The 22424-nt window shown below is 39.8% G+C and overlaps 1 protein-coding gene across 6 annotated transcripts in view; it reads left to right on the forward strand.

Annotated features, from left to right (window-relative positions):
• Window positions 1-21129, forward strand: part of WDR3 (WD repeat domain 3) — a 51164-nt gene extending 30035 nt beyond the window's left edge. For 4 of the 6 annotated variants that reach the window (XM_067034091.1, XM_059043593.2, XM_067034085.1 and 1 more), the window contains exons 22-27: window positions 15464-15556; window positions 16043-16090; window positions 16762-16805; window positions 18446-18574; window positions 19986-20079; window positions 20374-21129. In XM_067034091.1, coding sequence (XP_066890192.1) covers window positions 15464-15556; window positions 16043-16090; window positions 16762-16805; window positions 18446-18574; window positions 19986-20079; window positions 20374-20529 — 564 coding nt within the window. In that variant the 3' untranslated portion in view covers window positions 20530-21129. The remainder of the gene's footprint in view (window positions 1-15463; window positions 15557-16042; window positions 16091-16761; window positions 16806-18445; window positions 18575-19985; window positions 20080-20373) is intronic. The other 2 variants (XM_067034098.1, XM_067034102.1) reach the window with 1 other exon arrangement.
• The last annotated feature ends 1295 nt before the right edge of the window (window positions 21130-22424 follow it).

Below are 22424 nucleotides of genomic sequence, written 5' to 3' on the forward strand. Positions count from 1 at the left end.
ATTTTACATTCCCACCAGCAGTGCAAGAGTGTTCCCTTTTCTCCACACCCTCTCCAGCATTTATTGTTTCTAGAGTTTTTGATGATGGCCAATCTGGCCGGTGTGAGATGATATCTCATTGTAGTTTTGATTTGCATTTCTCTAATGATTAATGATGTTGAGCATTCTTTCATGTGTTTGTTGGCTATCTGTATATCTTCTTTGGAGAAATGTCTATTTAGTTCTTCTGCCCATTTTTGGATTGGGCTGTTTGTTTTTTTGTTATTGAGCTGCATGAGTTGCTTATAAATTTTGGAGATTAATCCTTTGTCAGTTGCTTCATTTGCAAATATTTTCTCCCATTCTGAGGGTTGTCTTTTGGTCTTGTTTATGGTATCCTATGCTGTGCAAAAGCTTTTAAGTTTCCTTAGGTCCCATTTGTTTATTTTTGTTTTTATTTCCATTTCTCTAGGAGATGGGTCAAAAAGGATCTTGCTGTGATTGATGTCATAGAGTGTTCTGCCTATGTTTTCCTCTAAGAGTTTGATAGTGTCTGGCCTTACATTTAGGTCTTTAACCCATTTTGAGTTTATTTTTGTGTATGGTGTTAGGGAGTGTTCTAATTTCATACTTCTACAGGTAGCTGTCCAGTTTTCCCAGCACCACTTATTGAAGAGGCTGTCTTTTCTCCAATGTATATTCTTGCCTCCTTTATCAAAGATAAGGTGACCATATGTGTGTGGGTTTATCTCTGGGCTTTCTATCCTGTTCCATTGATCTATATTTCTGTTTTTGTGCCAGTACCATACTGTCTTGATTACTGTGGCCTTGTAGTATAGTCTGAAGTCAGGGAGCCTGATTCCTCCAGCTCCATTTTTCGTTCTCAAGATTGCTTTGGCTATTCGGGGTCTTTTGTGTTTCCATACAAATTGTGAAATTCTTTTTTCTAGTTCTGTAAAAAATGCCAGTGGCAATTTGATAGGGATTGCATTGAATCTGTATATTGCTTTGGGTAATACAGTCATTTTCACTATGTTGATTCTTCCAATCCAAGAACATGGTATATCTCTCCACCTATTTGTATCATCTTTAATCTCTTTCATCAGTGTCTTATAGTTTTCTGCATACAAGTCTTTTGTCTCCTTAGGGAGGTTTATTCCTAGATATTTTATTCTTTTTGTTGCAATGGTAAATGGGAGTGTTTTCTTAATTTCATTCTCAGATTTTTCATCATTAGTGTATAAGAATGCCAGAGATTTCTGTGCATTAACTTTGTATCCTGCTACTTTACCAAATTCATTGATTAGTTCTAGTAGTTAGTGTATAAGAATGCCAGAGATTTCTGTGCATTAACTTTGTATCCTGCTACTTTACCAAATTCATTGATTAGTTCTAGTAGTTTTCTGGTAGCATCCTTAGTATTCTCTATGTATAGTATCATGTCATCTGCAAACAGTGACAGCTTTACTTCTTCTTTTCCTATTTGGATTCCTTTTATTTCTTTTTCTTCTCTGATTGCTGTGGCTAGAACTTCCAAAACTAGGTTGAATAAGAGTGGTGAGAGTGGGCAACCTTGTCTTGTTCCTGATCTTAATGGAAATGGTTTCAGTTTTTCACCATTGAGAACAATGCTGGCTGTGGGTTTGTCATATATTGCCTTTATTATATTGAGGAAAGTTCCCTCTATGCCTACTTTCTGCAGGGTTTTTATCATAAATGGGTGTTGAATTTTGTCAAAAGCTTTCTCTGCATCTATTGAGATGATCATATGGTTTTTCTCCTTCAGTTTGTTGATATGGTGTATCACGTTGATTGATTTGCGTATATTGAAGAATCCTTGCATTCCTGGAATAAACCCCACTTGATCATGGTGTATGATCCTTTTAATGTGCTGTTGGATTCTGTTTGCTAGTATTTTGTTGAGGATTTTTGCATCTATGTTCATCAGTGATATTGGCCTATAGTTTTCTTTGTGACTTCTTTGTCTGGTTTTGGTATCAGGGTGATGGTGGCCTCGTAGAATGAGTTTGGGAGTGTTCCTCCCTCTGCTATCTTTTGGAAGAGTTTCAGAAGGATAGGTGTTAGCTCTTCTCTAAATGTTTGATAGAATTCGCCTGTGAAGCAAGCCATCTGGTCCTGGGCTTTTGTTTGTTGGAAGATTTTGAATCACAGTTTCAATTTCAGTGCTTGTGATTGGTCTGTTCATGTTTTCTATTTCTTCCTGGTTCAGTTTGGCAGGTTGTGCATTTCTAAGAATTTGTCCATTTCTTCCAGGTTGTCCATTTTATTGCCATAGAGTTGCTTGTAGTAATCTCTAATAATCTTTTGTATTTCTGCAGCGTCAGTTGTTACATCTCCTTTTTCATTTCTAATTCTATTGATTTGAGTCTTCTCCCTTTTTTTCTTGATGAGTCTGGCTAATGGTTTATCAACTTTATTTATCTTCTCAAAGAACCAGCTTTTACTTTTATTGATCTTTGCTATTGTTTCCTTCATTTCTTTTTCATTAATTTCTGATCTGATCTTTATGATTTCTTTCCTTCTGCTAAATTTGGGGTTTTTTTGTTCTTCCTTCTCTAATTGCTTTAGGTGCAAAGTTAAGTTGTTTATTCGAGATGCTTCCTGTTTCTTAAGGTATGATTGTATTGCTATAAACTTCCCTCTTAGAACTGCTTTTGCTGTATCCCATAGGTTTTGGGTCATCGTGTCTCCATTGTCATTTGTTTCTAAGTACTTTTTGATTTCCTCTTTGATTTCTTCAGTGATCACTTCGTTATTAAGTAGTGTATTGTTTAGCCTCCATGTGCTTGTATTTTTTACAGATCTTTTCCTGTAATTGATATCTAGTCTCATAGCGTTGTGGTCAGAAAAGATACTTGATACGATTTCAATTTTCTTAAATTTGCCAAGGCTAGATTTGTGACCCAAGATATGATCTATCCTGGAGAATGTTCCATGGGCACTTGAGAAAAATGTGTATTCTGTTGTTTTTGGATGGAATGTCCTATAAATATCAAGTAAATCCATCTTGTATAATGTATCATTTAAAGCTGTGTTTCCTTATTTATTTTCATTTTGGATGATCTGTCCATTGGTGACGGGGGGTGTTAAAGTCCCCTACTATGATTGTGTTACTGTCGATTTCCCCTTTTATGGCTGTTAGTATTTGCCTTATGTATTGAGGTGCGCCTATGTTGGGTGCATAAATATTTACAATTGTTATATCTTCTTCATGGATCGATCCCTTGATCATTATATAGTGTCCTTCTTTGTCTCTTGTAATAGTTTTTATTTTTTTTTATTTATTTATTTTTTTTTTTATTTTTTTTTTTTTAACATCTTTATTGGAGTATAATTGTTTTACAATAGTGTGTTAGTTTTCCCTCTACAACAAACTAAATCAGTTATACATACACACATGCTCCCACATCTCCTCCCTCTTGCATCACCCTCTCTCCCACCCTCCCTATCCCACCCCCCCAGGCGGTCACACAGCACAGAGGTGATCTCCCTGTGCTATGCAGCAGCTTCCCACCAGCTATCTAATTTACATTTGATAGTGTATATATGTCCCTGCCACTCCCCCACTTCGTCACAGCCCACCCCTCCCCCTCCCCATATCCTCAAGTCCATGCTCGAGTAAGTCTGTGTTTTATTCCTGTCCTACCACTAACCTCTTCATGACATTTTTTCCCCTTAGAGTCCATATATATGTGTTAGCATACGGTATTTGTTTTTCTCCTTCTGACTTACTTCACTCTGTATGACAGACTCCAGGTCCATCCACCTCATTATAAATAACTCAGTTTCATTTCTTTTTATGGCTGAGTAATATTCCATTGTATATATGTGCCACATCTTCTTTATCCATTCATCTGTTGATGGACACTTAGGTTGCTTCCATGTCCTGGCTATTGTAAATAGAGCTGCAATGAACATTTTGGTACATGAGTCTTTCTGAATTATAGTTTTCTCAGGGTATATTCCCAGTAGTGGGATTGCTGGGTCGTATGGTAGTTCTATTTGTAGTTTTTTAAGGAACCTCCATACTGTTCTCCATAGCGGCTGTATCAATTTACATTCCCACCAGCAGTGCAAGAGGGTTCCCTTTTCTCCACACCCTCTCCAGCATTTATTGTTTCTAGAGTTTTTGATGATGGCCAATCTGACCGGTGTGAGATGATATCTCATTGTAGTTTTGATTTGCATTTCTCTAATGATTAATGAGGTTGAGCATTCTTTCATGTGTTTGTTAGCAATCTGTATATCTTCTTTGGAGAAATGTCTATTTAGTTCTTCTGCCCATTTTTGGATTGGGTTGTTTGTTTTTTTGTTATTGAGCTGCATGAGTTGCTTATAAATTTTGGAAATTAATCCTTTGTCAGTTGCTTCATTTGCAAATATTTTCTCCCATTCTGAGGGTTGTCTTTTGGTCTTGTTTATGGTATCCTTTGCTGTGCAAAAGCTTTTAAGTTTCATTAGGCCCCATTTGTTTATTTGTGTTTTTATTTCCATTTCTCTAGGAGATGGGTCAAAAAGGATCTTGCTGTGATTTATGTCGTATAGTGTTCTGCCTATGTTTTCCTCTAAGAGTTTGATAGTGTCTGGCCTTACATTTAGGTCTTTAACCCATTTTGAGTTTATTTTTGTGTGTGGTGTTAGGGATTGTTCTAATTTCATACTTTTACATGTAGCTGTCCAGTTTTCCCAGCACCACTTATTGAAGAGGCTGTCTTTTCTCCACTGTATATCCTTCCCTCCTTTATCAAAGATAAGGTGACCATATGTGTTTGGGTTTATCTCTGGGCTCTCTATCCTGTTCCATTGATCTATATTTCTGTTTTTGTGCCAGTACCATATTGTCTTGATTACTGTAGCCTTGTATTAGAGTCTGAAGTCAGGGAGTCTAATTCCTCCAGCTCCATTTCTCGTTCTCAAGATTGCTTTGGCTATTCGGGGTCTTTTGTGTTTCCATACAAATTGTGAAATTTTTTGTTCTAGTTCTGTAAAAAATGCCAGTGGTAATTTGATAGGGATTGCATTGAATCGGTAGATTGCTTTGGGTAGTATAGTCATTTTCACAATGTTGATTCTTCCAATCCAAGAACATGGTATATTTCTCCACCTATTTGTATCATCTTTAATTTCTTTCATCAGTGTCTTATAGTTTTCTGCATACAAGTCTTTTGTCTCCTTAGGTAGGTTTATTCCTAGATATTTTATTCTTTTTGTTGCAATGGTAAATGGGAGCGTTTTCTTAATTTCACTCTCAGATTTTTCATCATTAGTGTATAAGAATGCCAGAGATTTCTGTGCATTAATTTTGTATCCTGCAACTTTACCAAATTCATTGATTAGCTCTAGTAGTTTTCTGGTAGCATCCTTAGGATTCTCTATGTATAGTATCATGTCATCTGCAAACAGTGACAGCTTTACTTCTTCTTTTCCTATTTGGATTCCTTTTATTTCTTTTTCTTCTCTGATTGCTGTGGCTAGAACTTCCAAAACTATGTTGAATAAGAGTGGTGAGAGTGGGCAACCTTGTCTTGTTCCTGATCTTAGTGGAAATGGTTGCAGTTTTTCACCATTGAGAACGATGCTAGCTGTGGGTTTGTCATATATGGCCTTTATTATGTTGAGGAAAGTTCCCTCTATGCCCACTTTCTGCAAGGTTTTTATCATAAATGAGTGTTGAATTTTGTCAAAAGCTTTCTCTGCATCTATTGAGATGATCATATGGTTTTTCTCCTTCAGTTTGTTGATATGGTGTATCACATTGATTGATTTGCGTATATTGAAGAATCCTTGCATTCCTGGAATAAACCCCACTTGATCATGGTGTATGATCCTTTTAATGTGCTGTTGGATTCTGTTTGCTAATATTTTGTTGAGGATTTTTGCATCTATGTTCATCAGTGATATTGGCCTGTAGTTTTCTTTCTTTGTGACGTCTTTGTCTGGTTTTGGTATCAGGGTGATGTTGGCCTCATAGAATGAGTTTGTGAGTGTTCCTCCCTCTGCTATCTGTTGGAAGAGTTTGAGAAGGATAGGTGTTAGCTCTTCTCTAAATGTTTGATAGAATTCGCCTGTGAAGCCATCTGGTCCTGGACTTTTGTTTGCTGGAAGATTTTTAATCACAGTTTCAATTTCAGTGCTTGTGATTGGTCTGTTCATATTTTCTATTTCTTCCTGGTTCAGTCTCGGCAGGTTGTGCATTTCTAAGAATTTGTCCATTTCTTCCAGGTTGTCCATTTTATTGGCATACAGTTGCTTGTAGTAATCTCTAATAATCTTTTGTATTTCTGCAGTGTCAGTTGTTATATCTCCTTTTTCATTTCTAATTCTATTGATTTGAGTCTTCTCCCTTTTATTCTTGATGAGTCTGGCTAATGGTTTATCAATTTTATTTATCTTCTCAAAGAACCAGCTTTTAGTTTTATTGATCTTTGCTATTGTTTCCTTCACTTCTTTTTCATTTATTTCTGATCTGATCTTTATGATTTCTTTCCTTCTGCTAAATTTGGGGGTTTTTTGTTCTTCTTTCTCTAATTGCTTTAAGTGCAAAGTTAGGTTGTTTATTCGAGATGTTTCCTGTTTCTTAAGGTATGATTGTATTGCTATAAACTTGCCTCTTAGAACTGCTTTTGCTGTATCCCATAGGTTTTGGGTCGTTGTGTCTCCATTGTCATTTGTTTCTAAGTATTTTTTGATTTCCTCTTTGATTTCTTCAGTGATCACTTCGTTATTAAGTAGTGTATTGTTTAGCCTCCATGTGTTTGTATTTTTTACAGATCTTTTCCTATAATTGATATTTAGTCTCATAGCGTTGTGGTCGGAAAAGATACTTGATACGATTTCAATTTTCTTAAATTTGCCCAGGCTAGATTTGTGACCCAATATATGATCAATCCTGGAGAATGTTCCATGAGCACTTGAGAAAAATGTGTATTCTGTTGTTTTTGGATGGAATGTCCTATAAATATCAATTAAGTCCATCTTGTGTAATGTATCATTTAAAGCTTGTGTTTCCTTATTTATTTTCATTTTGGATGATCTGTCCATTGGTGAAAGTGGGGTGTTAAAGTCCCCCATTATAATTGTGTTGCTGTCGATTTCCCCTTTTAAGGCTGTTAGTATTTGCCTTATGTATTGAGGTGCTCCTATGTTGGGTGCATAAATATTTACAATTGTTATATCTTCTTCATGGATCGATCCCTTGATCATTATGTAGTGTCCTTCTTTGTCTCTTGTAATAGTCTTTATTTTAAAGTCTATTTTGTCTGATATGAGAATTGCTACTCCAGCTTTCTTCTGATTTCCATTTGCATGGAATATCTTTTTCCATCCCCTTACTTTCAGTCTGTATGTGTCCCTAGGTCTGAAGTGGGTCTCTTGTAGACAGCATATATATGGGTCCTGTTTTTGTATCCATTCAGCCAGTCTGTGTCTTTTGGTGGGAGCATTTAATCCATTTACATTTAAGGTAATTATTGATATGTGCGTTCCTATTACCATTTACTTAATTGTTTCAGGTTGTTCTTGTAGGTCTTTTCCTTCTCTTATGTTTCTTGCTTAGAGAAGTTCCTTTAGCATTTGTTGTAAAGCTGGTTTGGTGGTGCTGAACTCTCTCAGCTTTTGCTTGTCTGTAAAGGTTTTAATTTCTCCATCAAATCTGAATGAGATCCTTGCTGGGTAGAGTAATCTTGGTTGTAGGTTTTTTTCCTTCATCACTTTAAATATGTCTTGCCACTCCCTTCTGGCTTGTAGAGTTTCTGCTGAAAGATCAGATGTTAGCCTTATGGGGATTCCCTTGTGTGTTATTTGTTGTTTTTCCCTTGCTGCTTTTAATATGTTTTCTTTGTATTTAATTTTTTTTTTTTTTTTTTTTTTTTTTTTTTTTTGTGGTATGCGGGCCTCACTGTTGTGGCCTCTCCCTTGTGGAGCACAGGCTCCAGACGCGCAGGCTCAGCGGCCATGGCTCACGGACCCAGCCGCTCCGCGCATGTGGGATCTTCCCAGACCGGGGCACGAACCCGTGTCCCCTGCATCGGCAGGCGGATTCTCAACCACTGCGCCACCAGGGAAGCCCTGTATTTAATTTTTGACAGTTTGATTATTATGTGTCTCGGCATGTTTATCCTTGGGTTTATCCTGTATGGGACTCTCTGTGCTTCCTGGACTTGGTTGACTATTTCCTTTCCTATATTAGGGAAGTTTTCAACTATAATCTCTTCAAATATTTTCTCAGTCCCTTTCTTTTTCTCTTCTTCTTCTGGGACCCCTATGATTCGAATGTTGGTGCGTTTAATGTTGTCCCAGAGATCTCTGAGACTGTCCTCAGTTCTTTTCATTCTTTTTTCTTTCTTCTGCTCTGCAGTAGTTATTTCCACTATTTTATCTTCCAGGTCACTTATCTGTCCTTCTGCCTCAGTTATTCTGCTACTGATCCCGTCTAGAGTATTTTTCATTTCATTTATTGTGTTACTCATCGTTACTTGCTTCCTCTTTATTTCTTCTAGGTCCTTGTAAACTGATTCTTGCAATTTGTCTATTCTATTTCCAAGATTTTGCATCATCTTCACCATCATTATTCTAAATTCTCTTTCAGGTAGATTGGCTATTACCTCTTCATCTGTTAGGTCTGGTGTGTTTTTATCTTGCTCCTTCATCTGTTGTGTGTTTTTCTGTCTTCTCATTTTGCTTATCTTACTGTGTTTGGGGTCTCCCTTTTGCAGGCTGCAGGTTCGAATTTCTATCTATTTTTGGTGGCTGTCCCCAGTGGCTGAGGTTGGTTCAGTGGGTTGAGCAGGTTTCCTGGTTGGGGGGACCAGTTCCCCTGTTCTGGTGGATGAGGCTGGATCCCGTCTCCCTGGTGGGTAGGTCCACGTCTGGGGGCGTGTATGGGGATGTCGGTAGCCTTACTGTGATTCTAGGCGGCCTCTCTGCTAATGGATGGGCCTGTAGACCTGTCTCGCTCTTTGTTGGGTATAGGGTGTCCAGCACTGTTCGTTGCTGCTCCTTGAGTGAATCTGGGTCTTGGTGTTGAGATGGAGATCTCTGGGAGATTTTCGCCGTTTGATATTACGTGGAGCTGAGAGGTCTCTTGTGGACCAGTGTCCTGAGGTTAGTTCTCCCACCTCAGAGACACAGCCTTGACACCTGGGTGGAGTGCCATGAGCCTTTAATCCACACGGCTCAAAACAAAAGGGAGAAAAAAGTAGAAAGTCAAGAAAGGAAGGAAGAAAGGAGGAAGGGAGGGAAGGAAGTAAGAAAAGAAGGGAGGGAGGAAGAAAGGAAGGGAGGAAGGAAGGAGGGAATAAAGAAAGGAAGGGAGGGAGGAAGAAAGGAAGGGAGGAAGGAAGGAGGGAATAAAGAAAGGAAGGGAGGGAGGAAGAAAGGAAGAGAGGGAGGAAGAAAGGAAGGGAGGGAGGAAGGAAGGAAGGAGGGAATAAAGAAAGGAAGGGAGGGAGGAAGAAAGGAAGGGAGGGAGGAAGGAAGGAGGGAATAAAGGAAGGAAGGGAGGGAGGAAGAAAGGAAGGGAGGAAGGAAGGAGGGAATAAAGGAAGGAAGGGAGGGAGGGAGGAAGGAGGGAATAAAGAAAGGAAGGGAGGGAGGGAGGAAGGAAGGAGGGAATAAAGAAAGGGAGGGAGGAAGAAAGGAAGGGAGGAAGGAAGGAAGGGATAAAGAAAGGAAGGTAGGGAGGAAGAAAGGAAGGGAAGAAGGAAGGAGGGAATAAAGAAAGGAAGGGAGGGAGGAAGAAAGGAAGAGAGGGAGGAAGGGAGGGAGGAAGAAAGGAAGGGAGGAAGGAAGGAGGGAATAAAGGAAGGAAGGGAGGGAGGAAGAAAGGAAGGGAGGAAGGAAGGAGGGAATAAAGGAAGGAAGGGAGGAAGGAAGGAGGGAATAAAGGAAGGAAGGGAGGAAGGAAGGAAGGAGGGAAATAGGAAAGAAAGGAGGGAAGAAAGGAAGAAAGAAAGGGGAGAAGACAAAATAAAGTAGGGTAAAATACAGTTATTAAAATAACAAAATAATTATTAAGAAGAAAAATTTCTATTAAAGAAAAAAAAAAAAATGGTCGGTCTAACCCCAGGACAAATGGTGAAAACAAAGCTACACAGACAAAATCTCACACAGCAGCACCCACATACACACTCACAAAAAGAAAAAAGGGGAAAATAATAGTATATCTTGCTCCCAATGTCCACTTCCTCAACCTGGGATATTTCGCTGTCTATTCAGGTTTTCCACAGATGCAAGGCACTTCACGCTGACTGTGGAGCTTTAACCCGCCGTTTCTGAGGCTGCTGGGAGGGACCACCCCCTCTCTTTGTTCGCACAGCTCCTGGGGCTCAGCCCTGGACCTGGCCCCGCCTCTGCACGCAGGTCGTCCAAGGGCGTCTGCCCTTCGCTCAGAGAGGGCGGGGTCAAAGGAGCAGCGTTAACGGAGCAGCTGATTCGTGGTCTCTGGCTCACTCAGGCGGTGGGTGGGGGGGCACGGATGTGGGGCGAGTCCACGGTGGTAGAGGCTGGCGTGACGCTGCACCGGCCCGAGGCGCGCCGCGCCGCGCGTTTTCCCGGGGAAGCAGTCCCAGGATCCCGGGACCCCGGCACTGGCGGGCTGCACAGGCTCCCGGGAGGGGCGGTGTGGAGAGTGACCTGCGCTCGCACACAGGTCTCTTGGTGGCGGCAGCAGCAACCGTAGCGCCCCACACCCGTCTCTGTTGTCCGCGCCGACAACCGCAGCTCGCGCCCGTTTTTGGAGCTCCTTTATGTGGTGCCCTTAATTCCCTTTCCTCGCGCCCCAGGAAGCGAAGAGGCAAGAAAAAGTCTCTTGTCTCTTCGGCAGCTCCGCGCCCGTTTCTGGAGCTCCTTTAAGCGGCGCGCTTAAACCCCTCTCCTCGCGCAGCAGGAGGTAAAGAGGGAAGAAAAGGTCTCTTGCCTCTTCGGCAGCTCCAGACTTCTCCCGAACTCCCTCCCGGCCAGCCGTGGTGCGCTAACCCCTTCAGGCTGTTTTCGCTCTGCCAACTCCAGACCTTTCCCTGGGATCCGCCCGAGCCTCAGTTCCCAGCCCCGCCCGCCGCGGCCGATGAGCAGACAAGCCTCTCGGGCTGGTGGGTGCTGATCGGCACCGATCCTCCGTGCGGGAATCTCTCCGCTTTGCCCTCCGCACCCTGTTGGCTGTGGTCTCCTCCGCAGCTCTGAAGCTTCCCCCTCCGCCACCCGCAGTCTCCGCCCGCGAAGGGGCTTCTAGTGTGCGGGAACCTTTCCTCCCTCTCGGCTCCCTCCCACTGGTGCAGGTCCCGTCCCTATTCTTTTGTCTCTGTTTATTCTTTTTTCTTTTGCCCTAACAAGGTACGTGGGGGGGTTTCTTGCCTGAGGTCTGAGGTCTTCTGCCAGCATTCGGTGGGTGTTCTATAGGAGAAGTTCCACGTGTAGATGTATTTCTGATGTATCTATGAGGAGGAAGAGTGATCCCCGCGTCTTACTCTTCCGCCATCTTCTCGCTCCCACCTAAAGTCTACTATTGTCAGTTTTTCCTTTTATGTATATTAGCATTTTCTTTTTATTTAAATTTATTTATTTTTATTTTTGGCTGCGTTGGGTCTTCGTTGCTGCATGTGGGCTTTCTCTAGTAGCAGCGAGTGGGGGCTACTCATCGTTGTGGTACGTGGGCTTATTGCAGTAGCATCTCTTTGTTGCGGAGCATGGGCTCTAGGTGCACAGGCTTCAGTAGTTGTGGCGCGCAGGCTCAGTAGTTGTGGCGCGCAGGCTCAGTAGTGGCACATGGTCTTAATTGCTCCCTGGCATGTGGGATCTTCCTGGACCAGCGCTCAAACTCATGTCCCCTGCATTGGTAGGCGGACTCTTAACCACTGTGTCACCAGGGAAGTCCTTGTATATTAGTATTTGTTTTATGTATTTGTGTGCTCCTATATTGGGTGCATATATGTTGACGAGTGTAAACTCTTATTGTATTGATCCTTTTATTATTATATAGTGTCCTTCTTTATCTTTCTTTATGGGCTTTGTTTTAAAGTCTGTTTTGTCCAATATGAGTATTGCAACCCCAGCTTTCTTGTCATTTCTGTTTGCATGAAATAATCTTTTTACATCCCCTCCCTTTCAATATTTCGTCTTTGTCCCTTTTTCTTTTTCCTTTTGCAGTTTGATGATTTTCTTTCATATTATGTTCTCTTCTTTTTGGTTTTTGTGAATTTATTGTATGTTTTTCATTTGTAGTTATCCTGTTTTTCAAGTATGTTAACCCCATCCTATATCTACTTGCCTTAGACTAGTAGTCATATAGGGTCAAACACATTCTAGGAAATGAAAAAAAAGAAAAATCTACCTTTTCTTACTCTCCTCACCCACATTTTTTGATTTTGATGTCCTGTTCTTATGTGGGTTTTTTTTTTTTTTTTTTTTTTTTGGTACATGGGCCTCACTGCTGTGGCCTCTCCCGTTGCGGAGCACAGGCTCTGGATGCACAGGCTCAGTGGCCATGGCTCACGGGCCCAGCCTTTCCGCGGCATGTGGAATCCTCCCAGACCGGGGCACGAACCCGTGTCCCCTGCGTTGGCAGGCGGACTCTCAACCACTGCACCACCAGGGAAGCCCTGGTGGTTTTTTTTGCGGTATGAGGGCCTCTCACTGCTGTGGCCTCTCCTGTCGCAGAGCACAGGCTCTGGACGCGCAGGCTCAGTGGCCATGGCTCACGGGCCCAGCCACTCCGTGGCATGCAGGATCTTCCCAGACCGGGGCATGAACCTGTGTCCCCTGCAACGGCAGGCGGACTCTCAACCACTGCGCCACCAGGGAAGCCCTTGATGTCCTGTTTTACGTCTTCATGTTCATGCTTTTGCTGTTCGTTGTGGTATCATCGTGTTCACAAAAATTTTAATTTTTTAAATCTGTGTACTGGCTTATTATGTGAGTTGCTTTCCAATTGTGAATTTTCTCTTTTCTATACTTCCTACTTTTCTGCTTAGAGAGGACATTTCAATATTTGCTCTAGGATAGGTTTAGTATTGCTATATTCTTTTAGTTTCTGCTTGTCTGAGAAATTCTTTATCCCTCCTTCTATTCTAAATGATCTTGCTGGCTAGAGTATCCTTGGATGCACATTCTTCCCTTTCAGGACTTCACATATATCTTGCTACTCTCTTCTGGCCTGCAGTGTTTCTGTAGAGAAATCTGATAGCCTTATGGGGGTTCCCTTGTAATTAACTGGTTTTTTCTTGCTGCCTTGAGAATCCTCTCTTCATCTTTAACTTGTACCTTTTTAATTATAATATGTCTTGGTGTAGGTCTGTTTGGGTTTAACTGGTTGGGACCCCCTGTGCTTCCTGTACCTGCTTTATCTGTTTCCTTCTTTAGGTTTGGGAAGTTTGCAGCCATAGTTTTTCAAATACATTTTCAATCCCCTTTTCTCTTCCCCTTCTGGAATCCCGATTATGTGTAGATTGGTACACTTTATATTATCCCATAGATCTCTTATATTGCTTTCATTTTTTCTCATTTGGCTTTCTGTCTGCAGTCCTGATGGGTGATTTCCATCTTTCTATCTTCCAGGTCACTTATTCGTTCTGCATTATTTTTTCTGCTGTTCATTGCCTGTAGTTCAGTTTTTGTCTCGACAAATGAATTTTCTAATTTTTCTTGGTTCCTCTTTACTGTTTCTAGTTCCTTTCTATAGTACTCTGCATTTCTAATGATAGCCTTTCTTAATTTCTTCAGTATTTTCATTATCTCCTTTTTGAAATCAGTGTCTGTTAGACTGCAGAGGTCTATCTACTGTGGTATTGGAGGACTGTTTATATGTGACAGCATCCCTGTGTATCCTCCGTGGGTTTAATATTTTTGGTGCAAGGGCTGATTTTCGTATGGATGCCTGTTGCGTCTTTTCTCAGCTTGTACTGGCCATTATCCCCTTAATAGAGGGTGTTGCAGATGCAGTGGCTGGTGCCTGGTCGTGGGGTTCTCAGCGGCAGTGGTGGTTCATGTGTGTCCCCAGAGCACATGATGGGAGCAGAGGCGGCTCATGATCAGTCCTGGAGCTCACGTAGGCAGTGTCCTGCTGCCTGAGAGGTCGCTCAGGGAAAACGGCCGCAGGGTGGCTCCCGCGCCTCCCCTCACACACTGCCCACCCAACAGCACCTCTCCAAAGCCCAAGTTTCCACACCCATCCCTTGCCTGTACTGGCAGACGTGCATCTCAGGCTGGGGAGTGTAGAGCGGTCGCACTGATCCTCTGTGCAGGTCTCTATTCTAGCTGCTGCAGATTGGTTACTGTTTTCTCCTCCAAGGCTCTAAAGCTCTCCCTCTGTCCTGGCTGATCTCCCTGCCGGTGAGGGGACTTCCCAGGGTGCAGGAACCTTTCTTGTTTCACAGCTCCCTGCCTGGGGTGCAGGTCCTGATCCGATTATTTCCTTACTTTTTTTTTGTTTCCTTAACTTTTGTCCTACCTGGTTACATGGAGATTTTCTTGCCCTTTCAGGGGTCTGAGGTCTTCTGCCAGCATTCAGTACACATTCTGTGAGAATTGATCAACATGTAGATATGTTTTTGATGTATTTGTGGGAGGAGGTGAGCTTCATATCCTTCTACTCTGCCATCTTGATTGCTTTTCTGTATCTCATTTTTAAATAGGATCCCAACCAGATAGGCCTTTTGTGGCTAAAAGTTGATGAAATTTACAGATGAAGATCATAACCTCTGTTTTCCTCCCTTGTAACCAAGGACAGAAGTAGTGCTGAATCTGTTGGATCAGTGCCTGGTTTCTAGAAAGGAAGGTTTGATTTCCTGAAAGTGGCACCTCTCAGGTGTTCCTGGGAGTTGCCCTACTCAGTGTGTCCACTTGTAGTCTCACCTGAATCCATGACCCAGTCTCCTTGTAAATTAAAAAAGAAAAGTCAGGGACTTCCCTCTGGCACAGTGGTTAAGAATCCGCTTGCCATAGTAGAGGACATGGGTTTAATCCCTGGTCTGGGAAGATCCCACATGCTATGGAGCAACTAAGCCTGTGCACCACGACTACTGAGCCTGTGCTCTAGAGCCCACGAGCCACAACTACTGAACCCACGTGCTGCAACTACTGAAGCCTGCGTGCTCTAGGGCCTGCATGCTGCAACTAAGTCTGTGTGCTGCAACTACTAAGCCCCCACACCTAGAACCTGTGCTCCGCAACAAGAGAAGCCACCGCAGTGAGAAGCCCGCATACTGCAATGAAGAGTAGCCCCCACTCGCTGCAACTAGAGAAAGCCAGTGCACAGCAATGTAGACCTAACGCAGCCAAAAATAAGTAAAATTAAAAAAAATAAAAAACCCGGAGACATCTTTGAATGCTGTTTGGCACACTATTGGCACATCTTTATTAAACTGATTCAAGCAATTTCATTTGGTAACTTTTCGTCAGGTCTTCCATTTGCAGTGTTGTGAGATGGTGAGATTTTTGTGATGACTTCTGTCCTTTGCCATCATCTGTGTAGGCTGAGAGGATCATGGAGGCTATTGAGCTATACCGAGAAGAAACTGCAAAAATGAGAGAACACAAAGCCATTTGTAAAGCTGCAGGGAAAGAGGTAAGATGGTCCATTAAGTTATGGTCTGAGAAACATTTATAAATGGAAACAATTCCTGAGGAAAAAAACATCATTTGGGGATTTATTAACTCAGATCAGGAAATGAGATAAATGTAGTAGAATCTTTTCTAATTCAGACATTAGAAAGAAGGACTTGAGAAGCTTTGTCTTAATAAAAAGCCAAGGATAGTTAATTTGAGATCATGGTGATTATTGTATTGAGTTAAAAACTCAGATTCCTGCTTTCGTTTGGGAGGCAGGGTAAAATAAACATTTTGGATTTCTAGATGAAATGTATTGCCCAGACTCATTCATAAATAAACACTATTGAAACTAAAAGTTATTATTAAATAATTTAATAATTCTTTAGGCTCAGTTTTTAGGGTCTCTCTTTTCAAAAGTGTAAAATATTGTTATGACCCTGCCTGTGATAAGCACTATCAAAGGCTTGTTTTTTAATGACTTGATTTAATAATTTCTTCATAGGTTCCTCTTCCCATCAACCCCATCCTGATGGCGTATGGCAGTATCTCTGTGAGTAGACTATTGGTTTCCCCTTGCTTATTCTAAGGTTACTTTCAGGCACAAGAGAGGAAGTGAAGAGGCGTTATGATTTTAGAATAGATGTATTGGGAAATACTTTGTCATTAAAAATCTCTTGAATGCTGGAATTCTCTAAGACATTTTGTATTTCAAAAGGACCATTTTAGTGTAACTTGATTATCCTTTCTGGTTGGACTGGACTGGCATTCCTTTTTTAGTGCTTATTTATGTTCAGTATCCACAGCCCTCTGAAGATTCTATTCATTGAAGCTGAAGTTTTTGGAGGAAAAGTTGATATAAATTAGTCAGATAAAGAGGAGAGAGGGAGAATACTGGGACAATGTATGCTTTTAGTGATCTTTAATTACTCAATACTTTATTTGCATGTTTCATTCATCTTAATAGTAATGTGAGTCAGTGTATCTTCATTTTATAGATAGGAGACTGTTCTGACTTACAGATTGAAAAGAACATAGTTGATAAGTGGAAGAGCTGGATTGTGAACCCAGATCTGACTCAGTCTAAGCCCGTGCATGTAGTGCCTGTTTTAGAACAGTTTCTCATAAGAAGGAGAGATATCCCTGGTTTTTAGGAGATGGAAATTAGGGAGCTTCAGTTAAGAAATCAAGAGTATCACAAATGCTGTCACACTTCCTTTATAGCCTTCAGCTTACGTGTTGGAGATTTTTAAAGGAATCAAGTCAAGGTGAGTGCCGATGCACAGTTATTACAGCTCATACCATTTACCGAACATGAGATAAACAGACATTATAATTTATGGTTATCTTCTTTAGAGGTTTAACTGTCAAAATTTTGATGGAAAGTAATTCATTATAATGTTCTTTTTGAATTAGAACTAGAAGGTTCCTCCTAAAATATGAAGGGAGATACTGAATACTTTTTAAAAGGACAAATGAAGGGCAGTGCTACTTTATATCATAGGTAATGAAATCATCTATAATTCAGTCACAGGTACCAACTGTTAACATTTTTTGTTGTATATTTCCTTTGGCTTATTTTCTGTGTACACACACAGTTGGAATCATATGTATACATTTTTATCTCCTGTCCTTTTTCACAGAGTATTTCCTGAGCACTTGCTCACTTTAGTAATATTCTTCAAAAACACATCATTGAATTAGTTCAAAATATTCCATTGTACATATAGTTACTATTGGGTGGTGCATATGTGTTTTGCTGTTATCAATACTGCTTCAGTAAACACCTTTATATATAAATCTTTGTCATCATCATTGATTATTTTTCTTAAGGGTCCTAGCAGTCTATTAACTAATCAATGGACATGAGCTTTTTAAAGGTTTATGTTGCTTAATTACTGTCAGAGTGCCTATAATGACTTTTACCAGCTTTTAAAAAATTCTTTGCTGGTTTGAGAGGCAAAAGATGGTACTGCATTATTTTCCTTTTCAATTAACAAAGTTAAAATTTTATTATATTTGTTGGCCATTTGTATTTTTTCCTGTGAATTTTTACTTTCCCTTTCTTGTGCTTTATAGTTGTTTCTCTTACCGGTTTTACAAGAATTTTTTTTATATCTTGTCATTCACTTTTGGAATAATATTTGAGTTTGATCTACTGAGAGTTATTTTTTAAATAACAAATCACAATATCTGAATATATCCCATACAAGGAACAAACAGGACCTATCTAAGATAATGAAACTTTGCTAGAGAAATGTAAAAGAAAATTTAGAGTAATGGAGGTACAATGCATTCCTAGATGGGAAGATTCTGTGTTTTAAAGATTTGGTTTTTCTTAAACTAATCTATAGGTTTGTGATCCCAATTGAAATCCTCTTGAGCGTTCTAGTTGGAATTGATGAAATGATAATAGAACTAGCTCAAGAGAAGTAAAACAAACCAAAAAAAGAACAAGAGGGAGCTGTTCTCCCAGATTAAAAAACTGTAAAAATGCAAAATTAAAACAGTACAGGATTGTTGTCAGAATCAGTTATGAAAACAGACTCTAAAGCCCTAGAACACTCTATGATATAGAAGGACTCAATAAATGGTAAAAGAAGTATTATATATAAAGATGGGATATACAACAAAAGGCTTTATAGAAATTGGTTATCTGAAAGAAAAAAAGTTAGATTCTCCTACCCTGCCATGGACCAGAATGCATCAAGTAGGTTAAAATACTAAATATAAAAAACCAAAACGTTGAAGAGAGAGAACCATTCATAATACAGATGTATGTTTAACTCTGGATGGGTAAGATCTACTCAAGTATAAAAGTAGAAGAAAAAAATAGGAGAGGAAAAGATTTTTAAATTGACCATGTTAAGAAACGTGGTATTTTTAATGTTTATTTTTTCCTCTTCAGTGAGCTGGAAGAATCTCTGCTTGTGCTGCCTTTCTCTTACGTCCCAGACATTCTTAAGCTCTTTAATGAATTCATCCAGCTGGGCTCTGATGTTGAACTTCTATGTAGGTGCCTCTTCTTTCTCCTCAGGTAACGTCCTTTCCAAAAGAATATCATGTCTCATCTGCATGACTGCTCCGGTAGTGCCTCACCTGAAGCTGTCCACGCTTTGGGATTAAGAAATGTGGTTTCCGTTTCAGAGACTGTTGGGAATTTCAGTGCTTCCTGACATAATTCTTATCCTTTGGAATCAGTCTTGCTCGTAAAACGCAGGTAGTGATGACCCAACTCTTTAAGTAGCATGAGGTACTATGTTGCTAAGGATGCTCAGGCAGGAGGAGGTCTCCAGGTTACAGTCTAAGGTAGCAGCAGCTCTGGTTCTAGTCAGTTTGCTGAAAGCCCATCTCTGAATGGCCAGTCTGCCTCAGTGTTTCTTTTTGACTATTGAGTTTAAACTACATGGTTTTGTTGTCATAACAGCATTTTAAGGAGTAGTCAGTTTATTTCCCAGGTCTCTACAAGTACAAATGGAAGAATCGGGACATATTTGGAGGGAACTAAGAAACATAAAGAAAATGTTCATTAGATTATATTCTTAAATAGGAAGAATTCTTATTAATATGTAACAGAGGGAAAATATATTTACAAAGGCATAATATATTCTTATCTCCCACTCTGTCCCCCAGTCTCAAACTGTTATATCAGAGGACAGGAATAGAGGCAAATTTGAACATTCCTTAAAATGCTATTAGGAAAACAAAAACTGCTCAGCCAATATCAAATAGTTAAAAAGAAGAAAACAGGTGTATTTGGAGAATTGGCCTTTTTTCATGATCATTAACCCTTCATTCCTTTATTTCTTTCAGGATAGTAGCAAATGAAGAACAATGATATGTTTATATTATTCTGTTGTCATATTTACAGTTTATTTTTTAATTGCTATGGCATATGTGCTATTGAATCAGGGTTACTGATTCTAAGAGAAACACTGAATATTTCTAGCATATTGGGGTGGTAGATGGGTGCTACCTTGCAGGTAGATCTGGAAGGTCACAACTGAGGGTGAGGGTGAATGGAGGTTAAAGGATCATGAATCATCAAGGGCATCTTGGTACTCTAGGTCAGAGTTTGATCATCTCTTTTTTGGCTGAAATATTAATAAATCTTTGAGTTAGCAATTCTTAGAAGGCTCATTTTCCTCTGATCTTTCCATAGAATGCTGTTGTCAAAATCTGTGGCCACCTGGTAGATTGCAAAGAGTCAGCTTTGCAAATGAGTTGAATGTTAGGATAGTATTTTTTAAATTGTTATTGGATAGATCTGAATAGTAGGAAGAAACTTCTTTGGTTTTTTTTTTCCAGAAGTATTTCTGTATTCCCATGATGGGCGAAATGATTTTTTTTTTTTTTGGACATTTTGTCTGTTTGCTAGTTCTAGAAGGGATAGGTAGAGCTAGAACCACTATCCTTCTTTGTGACATGCCTGGTTTTATTTTTGTTAGGATTCACTTTGGCCAGATCACTAGCAACCAAATGCTTGTGCCAGTGATTGAAAAATTAAAGGAAACAACTATTTCAAAAGTCAGCCAGGTCCGGGTAAGTATCTTTGTAGAGACAGAACAAGGAGGGGAAAATTCTAGTGTGTATGTTACTTACAAGTAGCATAGTGTGCTGTGCCCTGTCTTTGGTGATATTAATCTGACATGCATGTATATTTAAGATGAGGTTTTTGTTGGAGTTAGTAGACATAAAGAAAAAAAAACGAACAAGGAAACTTTAGGGAAGGATGAGTAACAGCACATGAAGCTTTGGTTCCCCTGACTCACATATGCTGCCATATTGAACTGAATTGAGAGGAAGTTTATTTAATCTCTCTTGTATTCTTCTCAGGATGTTATTGGCTTCAACATGGCAGGTCTTGATTATCTCAAGAGGGAATGTGAGGCAAAAAGTGAAGTTATGTTTTTTGCTGATGCTACAAGCCACTTGGAAGAAAAGAAGAGGAAAAAGAAAAAGAGGGAGAAGCTGATTTTAACATTGACTTAGAACTGAAATGTGGTGACTTTTTCAACTTTTTTTTGAAAAGGACTTCCAAACTAAGCAGCAGTAGAGTTGGTGTAATCTTTGAAATAAATAAGAGGTTATCATGTTGCAAAAGAAAGATCATAGGATGTGTTTCCTAACTTTGCCTGAGGGAATTCCAACATAGCAGTATTGGCTCCATTTCTTGGACTGAAACAGACTAGTTGAAGATCTGTGCTCTGAATGGCAAGCCCTGCAGGAGTTGTTCCCTTTATATTCTATCAGGATGCAAAGAACTTTTTAAAAATTAAGTATTTGTTTCACTAGAGTTGAAATTAACATTTCAGAAGTTTTCCTTATTTCTTTTATGTCAGAAGATTTGTTGGGTAATTTGTTGCCTCTCTGTATTACTGCCTGCTGAGACAATCAGGTATGTAACTGATTGCCCTCTGCCCATAAATGCAGAGTCTTGGACTTACAGAGCTGAAAGGGACCATAAAAGTTATCTAGAACAGCCTCTTTAAACTTAACCTCTTGCAGGTTGTTTTATCTGTGTATAAAAAGCTCCTAACTGCTGTTTATACTTCTCTAAGTAATTGTTTCTAATTAAAGAGGAGTCAAGCAGAGATGCCTTGCTGTGCTTTCTGGGTGATTAATACACTGTATGTGTGTGTGGGGGGGGTAGGGATTTGTGGAGGTGGGAATGTTTTAGGAAAGGAAATTGACACATACCTTTGGGACTAGGCTTTTCTTTGTGGGACGTTTTTAAATCACTAAATCGATCTCCTTGTTACAGATCTGTGCAGATTTCCCATATCTTCTTGAGTGTAGTTTGTATGTTTCTATGAATTTGTCCTTTCATCTACCTTACTGTTTGTAGTGCTACCATTTTCTTGCAGTCTCAGAGCTGCAGTTCTTATCTGTCCCAAACCACATATCTATTATTGTTCCTAAGCGTAACACAGTTACTGAAGTAAGGAATTGAGCATTAGTATTTTTTGAACAGAATGAGAGTAAAAAAGAATCTAGGCATAGAGTTCCTGAGGCTTAACTATGGAAAGGCAAGAGAATAGAAAGTATGGTGGATTCTAGGTGCTTTCCAGTCTGAAGAATCAACCTTTTCAGGCAGTTATTCCTGCCACCAAGGAGAGGAGTTACTTAATTCTCTCATCATACCTTGAGAGCAAAGGTTGTTTGTGCTTCTTGGAGTTGTTCACTGAAACAGAAAGAAATTGAAACATTTTCGATGGTTTGCAAACCAAAACAAGTTCCAGGTGAGTACTCTAGATGTATATGTAATTAAAAATTACTTTGTTTTAAAAGTGCTGCTTTCTTATAATTTTGTAGCTATTTAAGGTTGATCAGAATGACAGTAGTAGGGGATTTAAAGGTGCTTCCATCTGATGTTACACTAATCAAAGAGAAGGGGAACTTACCTCAGATCAAGTGAGATGTACAGTAAGTAACTGACCTATATAGCTTTTGGTCAAAGTATTTGAAACTCCTTACCTAAAAGTTTGAGGTTAATAGGTGAGTTAAAAAAAAATTCTAAGCCAAGCGAATTTCCAGTCATTAAGTCAGCATTTATTGGTTAAGCCAGCCATTGGCTACATACAATCCTTTGTACTGAAACCATTTAATGAATAATCTCTTGCAAATGATGCATTGTTACCTATGGAAGCCTGTAACGCCATAAAGAGGAGGCTCATGAATGGTTTATTAGTATACCATCTAAGCTTAACTTAAAATAGAAATAAATAAATCTCCATATGTATATATTTATTTCAAATAAGCTTAGATGGTATACTCTAATAAGAAGTATATGCTTAACAATTTGAGATTCCCTGGTTAGAAGTTAGGTGCTTAGTGTAGTAATTGTATTAATTAATGTGTTTCTCTGTGACAAGTATCATAAGTCA

Source organism: Kogia breviceps, chromosome 1, assembly GCF_026419965.1.
Source record: "Kogia breviceps isolate mKogBre1 chromosome 1, mKogBre1 haplotype 1, whole genome shotgun sequence".
NCBI lineage: Eukaryota > Metazoa > Chordata > Mammalia > Artiodactyla > Physeteridae > Kogia > Kogia breviceps.